We start from the raw sequence: 5,975 nt of genomic DNA, 5'->3' as shown, positions 1-5,975 counted from the left end.
TGATGTGCTGTTCCAGTCGTTTTTGGATAATCTTCAGTAAAATCTTGCTTGCATGTGAAATCAGTGAAATTGTTCTGTAATAAATAAGTAAATTAGTAGGCATTGCTTCCTAGTTCGTCTTAGGGAGATCCACTGAAAACTGATTAGCATCTTCTGACTGACCCTCAACTCATTGCCATTTAGTCAATTCTGACTCCTGATAACTCCCATAATTACAGAGCAGAACTCTATCTGTATGGAATTGTCTTAGCTATAATCTTAGCACAACACTTCACCACACCTTCTTCTGAAGAGCTACTCAGTGAGTTCCTGCCACTATCCATCCGGTTAATACAAACCATTCGTGCCACCCAAGGTCCTAATTGCAGCCTTTCTCATTACCGGGGAGTTGCAACAGACTCATGGCTGAACCTCCAGGAAGTTTTCAGAGTCTATAAATCACATGGAAAGAGATTGTTCGTCTTTCTCTTCTTGAGCAGGTGGATTTGAACCACTTGCCTTTAGATTTGCAGGCAGCACAACCTCTTACCCACTAAGTCACTAGAGTTCCCTGATTGTAGCCTTTTGTTGTTATTAGATACCATCGAGTCAATTACAACTCAGTGACCCTCTCAACAACAAATCTGTGCCTTGCCCTCACTTGTGCCATCCTCATGTTTCCCCTATGTTCGAGCCCATGGTTAAGAGTCACTGTTTCAGTCCATCATATTTAGTCACACCTCAGACCAGAAACTTTTTTGAAATGGCAAGTCTTTGCCCCTGACATCTACAGAAAGGACAAATGTTTTGCGTTCATTCAGTCCATCCCCATCGACAAACCACTTGAATAATATTCTGTGTGGCTGACATCAGAAATCTCAAAGTAAACAAACAAGGAAATTCTCCGTGCCCAAATTAAACTACAGCAGAATTAAGATCCTGACCCTGTTTCTAAGGTGATTAAAATTGGTGAAGTCCTGTGAAGGCAGTTTCTGTCTAGCTCAGACCCAGCAGACAAAACATAGGCTTGGTTTGAAACTTCCAAAGTAGAGAGAAGGCATTTCTCTTTTTAAGAAAAAGACATTCCAGAATAAGAACGAAGCTGTTTAAGATTCAGGTAGAACTTTGTGTTGTTTCTAATTTTTCATCCTATCTATGTAGAGCGAATAGCAGTGAAAAAAGCCTTGAGCCTAATCATTGGTCACCAGTTCTCAGGGGATGTTGAAACCCAAGGGATTGTGTTGTGGTGCTGACTGCCCTCTGTGGCTCTTTCAGACCATGTTTTCTACAAGTTCCAGCCGTCTGTGGTCGCTGCAGCCTGTGTAGGGGCCTCTAGGATCTGCCTGCAGCTTTCCCCCTACTGGACCCGAGACCTTCAGAGGATCTCCCACTATTCCCTGGAGCATCTCAGCGTGTGCATTGAGATCCTGCTGGTGTGAGTGCCTCTCCTGAACCTGTGTGTGCCGTGATCTTGAGGGCCTTGCTCTTAAGGCCCAGCTCAGCCCACAGGTGGTTTCCTGAGGTGGGGGAGTTCCGGTGACTACCCTAGTGGAAGCTGTCTCACATACAGTAGACTGTGGTGACTTCAGATAGAATTGGGGGTCAGAGCGTTGGCTATTTGTTGTTAGGGGCTGATGAGTGACTACAACTCATAGCGACCCTCTGAACAGCAGGACCCTCTGAAGCTTACCTTATCTCTGCTCTGTGAACCCCTTTGTTGCAGTCAGCATGTCAGTTCGTCTTGGGGAGGGTCTTCCTCTCTTTTTCTGACCCTCCACCATTCTCACCATTCAAGGATTGCCCCCCCCCCCCGACAACATGCCAGAAGTATGTGATACCTTAAAGGAGCACCCTGAGTGTACTTCTTCAAGACAGACGTGTTTGTCTTTTGGGGCTAGCTTTGCATTGTGTAAGTGAAGAAACCTGCAAGAAGAGTGGCTGTGTGCTTGTCTTTCTAAATGTTTTAGAGCTGAGTCTCAGTGTCATTTTATGGATAACGGTACTGGAGTACCCCCATAGTTACTTTTCTTAGATACGGCCATGAAGCTGACCTCATATCCCAGAGTAGCTTAGAGTAAGAGGCTACTGCCTTCTTGAAGAGGTTCCTGGAATTTGAGGGAGGAAATGTCTAGGATATCAGAGAAGATGCTTAAAGCCATTATGGGTCAACACCGTAAAATTGATTTTGGAGGTGAAAGATCTCAGTGGTGACTACATGTGGGCCGACGTAGGACAGACGCGCTCCTGTGTGACTACAGTCAATCCTTCCACCCAGCAGGGGGCGGCATGACCCAGAGACTAGGCTCACTGGCCGTGGGTGGGGTGTGAAGGGCCCTCAGGACCCTGAAGAGCCTCCTCTCAGTTGCCATCTGTGGGAAGCGTCACGGCCTCTGCCACAGTCCCCTGAAATGGGTTGTGCTCAATAGGTCTTGTTTTAAATGTATGCTTTTCAGAGGCATCCCAGAGACAGAGAACTTGTCTGGGACCTCCTCCCTGAGGCACCTGGCCCTGTCACACTCCTGAATCTCCTCTTCGTCATCTCTGCTGCAGCCCCTCTCTGTGCCTTTCTTACATAGCCCTAGTGTTTTGTGTTCTCTAAGCTTGCCATGCAGCTTTTGGAAGGAGAGAGAAAAGAAAAAAAAATCTGTGCCCTCACCCTCATTTTTCAGTTGGGACCAAGTACTTGCTCGAGACCTAAGGAGTGGTCCAAGGTTGTGATGGTGCCCTGCCACGAAGGATCCAGAAGGCAGAGAGGTGCTCCCTGAGCACACACAGTGTCAGGCACTGGAGGCGCAGGGAGACAGCAGAGCTCACATTCAAAGTGGCTGGGGGTTAGCACCTTGGATGTTGACTGCAGGAGTGGGACATGGAAGGGAGTAGCGACTGCTGACCTAGGAGGTTCGCTGAGCAGAGCAGAATTCAAGCTGAAATATTGTAACATGATCTTAGTCAGTGGACAACCAGGGAACGACTGGACAGCAAGCACAGCTGGGCAGGGTCAGTGGTGACACTCCCTGTATCCTACCCAGCAAAAGGGTTGGTGGGGGGGGGGTGTTTTTGACCTTTAACTCTCATTTGGTCCTTTTCTTTCAGAGCTTATGACAATGTGCTCAAAGATGCCGTCGCAGTCAAGAACCAGGCCTTGGCCATGGTGCCTGGTACTCCTCCAGCCCCCACCCAAGTGCTCTTCCAGCCACCCACCTACCCTCCCCTCAGCCAGCCACCAGGGACCCTGGCCCCGTTCCAGACACCTGTGCAAGACCTGTGTTTGGCCTACCGAGACTCGCTACAAGCCCACCGCCCCGGGAGCCTGCTTTCGGGGGTCACGAGCTCATCCTTGCATGTCCCATACCCCACCCTTCCCCCCCTCGATGTGTGCTCTATGCCCCTCCCAGCATCCCTCAGCATGCAGATGGCCATCAACACTGAGCCCAGTCACTGCCTCGCCACCACCTACGGGGGCAGCTTCTTCAGCGGGAGCCACATGTTCCCCACAGGCTGTTTTGACAGATAGAATATCTTGGGACCACACAGGAGGCCTTGGAGAGCCAGCCGAGAAGAGGACCCAAAAAAGGGAAGCTCAGCAGAGTGAGGCAATGAGAAGCCTTCCCCTCAGAACCTCATGGACCTTGAATGCTGGGAACGTTTGCAGTTTTTAAATACAACCAATCCAGAGTGGACTATCCAATGCCGTACCTCACCTGAGGGTATTCCTCTGAAGCACTGTCTTCCATGTGAACTAGGGTGTGAGGGGATATCTTGGTGGCTGTCCCTTTGAGCAAGGATCTAGTTAACCAGGAAAGGCCTAGCAAGAGGTCAGGACACTGCGACCTGTTCACAGACCACGCATCCATGAGCACATCTGATTTTTAGTGTCAGAGATTTTCTTCACTATTAGCTGATGGCAGCTACGTCGCTGACCATGGAGGGCATCCCAGCATGGTCTTGAACCCCTGGAGAAGGCTTCAGTGGGTGCTCTTTCCCTGGCCCCCTACAGAGGGGCATGTGTGAGAGAGAGAGAGAGAGAGTGTGTGTGTGTGTGTGTGTGTGTGTGTGTGTGTGTGTTTGCGTATTTTTCCTGACCATCTATTTGCCTGTCCAGGCACAGATGGCAGCTGCCTTGCCCTTACTGTTGAACCTGAAACCTAACTCAGCCTTCTAGATACTTTACATGCTGCTGCTTCCTGAAGTGACCTAACATTTTTGTTCAGTAAGACGTCTTGTTTACACACTGTATCAGGGACTTGATGATACTTGAAAATTCCTTAAGAGAAAAAAAAAGTAATCTTTTGATTACCACACTGCTTGCCCTTCAAGTGGCCCATGCTCTCCAAGTTCCTGTGGTCTGGACTGTGGGCTTGAACAGAACCACCTCTTCAGAAGCATATGGTGGGGAGAATGGCTAGTCAGGCTCTTGGTTCCAGATGTTCCCATGTCACGGAACTTTGATAACCACTCAGAGGAGAAGAGTTGAAAGGCAGATGAAAGTTTAAAATCATCCTCACTGCACCTCTGCCTCCTTCCAGCGCCTGGAGCTAACTAACCCTGCCCTTGGTTGTAAGTTTGCAGAATAACTCTGATGTTTGCTAAAATGCCACCTGGATTTAGGAGTAGGGAGTAGACATAGGTATGTGACACAGTCATTGATATGCACACAATCAGGTGGTTGGAAAGCCAGTATTGGGGTGTTTGTCATGTGAAGGCTCTCAGGAAGATTCTTGTAAAACTGTGTGCAATATGTTTTCACCCTGGTAAGCAGCTTGGGCTAGTATGGCTTTTTGGTTGTTTGGGAGTCACGTTTTTCACCCCTCAGAAAAGGAGGTGCAAAGGATGATGAAAGGTTTTTTTTTTAAAAAAAGAAGAATCCATCTTTGTTTTCTGGACTCGTTTGCCAATCCAGGAGGCTGGGGGGGGGGGGGGGGGCAGCTGTGAAAGTGGCCTGCTGCTCAGCTGGTTCTGAAGGTGTTACGGGTCCCTCTGCCTTCTGATGAAGTTGTTCCAAGCAGATGAAAGCCTCAGCACGGAAGCAGGATGACAAACGACGATGCTGTGTGGAGACTTCGGGCTGCCACTTTGTCAAGCTAGCATAGGAAGCCGCACGTTTGTTTGTTCTATTTTTCCTTTGCCAGCCTTTTTCTATTTATGTGTGAGCGGTTTGGATTCCTTGTTATTGTATCTGTCTACACTGGGGCTGGGAGGCTGCAGAGAGGCTCGCCCAAGTCTCCTGGCCCGCCTGGCCCCCAGGGAGAGGTATCCCTTAATAAACACATCACCTGCTCTTTGCACCTCTCTGTTCTCTTCCTGGACTTCTGTCACATCCTCTTCCTCTCCCGGGTCATCCCAGTGTGTCTCTCCATGCTGGGGCAGGGCAGGAGGGTGGGGGCCTGCAGATTGTCTCTGGCAGAGCTGCAGGGTGACACTGTCTTCTGAGTAGAGACTGGGCCTGCTGTGTAGCAGGAGAGAGTGAAACTTCATAACCCAGCCTCACCGTGTCCTGACAGCCAGGAGAGTAGTTGGCTCAATGTCTCTGAGCCTCCAATTTTCCACCTGTGGAAAATACAGTGGAGATGATAGTACGACTTGTATTAGAGGTTCACATGAGAAATAACATGTGTCAGAATGGCTACAAAAAAAACAGACTAGATTCACTACCTTTCTTCAATCATGATGTTTCAGGTGGGAGTAAGGCTGCCAGTTGAATGTGGTGCTTAAGATATAGTTAATTTTTAAGTTGCTTTTTTAATTTCAAAAACATGTTCAGGGCCCAGAGATTTGCATATCCTAAAATTGTAGGAATGTTTGTTTGGGTTTTTTTTGTCGGTGACCATTGAATCCATTTGACTCTCAGTGACTTTAGGGAATGAGTAGAACTGTCACAGAGGTTTCTTGATAGTCTTCATAGAACCTGATTACCGGTCTTTCCTCCCACAGAGTCGCCGGATGCGTTCAAATTGCCACCCTTTCCGTCAGCAGCCACAGGGTTAACCATTGACCTG

The 5,975-nt window shown here is 48.6% G+C and overlaps 1 protein-coding gene across 1 annotated transcript in view; it reads left to right on the top strand.

Moving 5' to 3' along the window:
• CCNJL (cyclin J-like) overlaps positions 1 to 3,493 on the top strand; it is an 80,642-nt gene extending 77,149 nt beyond the window's left edge. The window contains exons 5-6 of the mRNA XM_006897038.1: positions 1,255 to 1,414; positions 3,073 to 3,493. Of these exons, the coding sequence (XP_006897100.1) occupies positions 1,255 to 1,414; positions 3,073 to 3,493 (581 nt within the window). The remainder of the gene's footprint in view (positions 1 to 1,254; positions 1,415 to 3,072) is intronic.
• The last annotated feature ends 2,482 nt before the right edge of the window (positions 3,494 to 5,975 follow it).

The sequence above is a fragment of the Elephantulus edwardii genome, unplaced genomic scaffold, assembly GCF_000299155.1.
Source record: "Elephantulus edwardii isolate Elephantulus edwardi_28Jun2011 unplaced genomic scaffold, EleEdw1.0 scaffold00197, whole genome shotgun sequence".
NCBI lineage: Eukaryota > Metazoa > Chordata > Mammalia > Macroscelidea > Macroscelididae > Elephantulus > Elephantulus edwardii.
The sequence above is the reverse complement of the archived record's forward strand: the minus strand, read 5'-3'. Positions and strand labels throughout refer to the sequence as shown.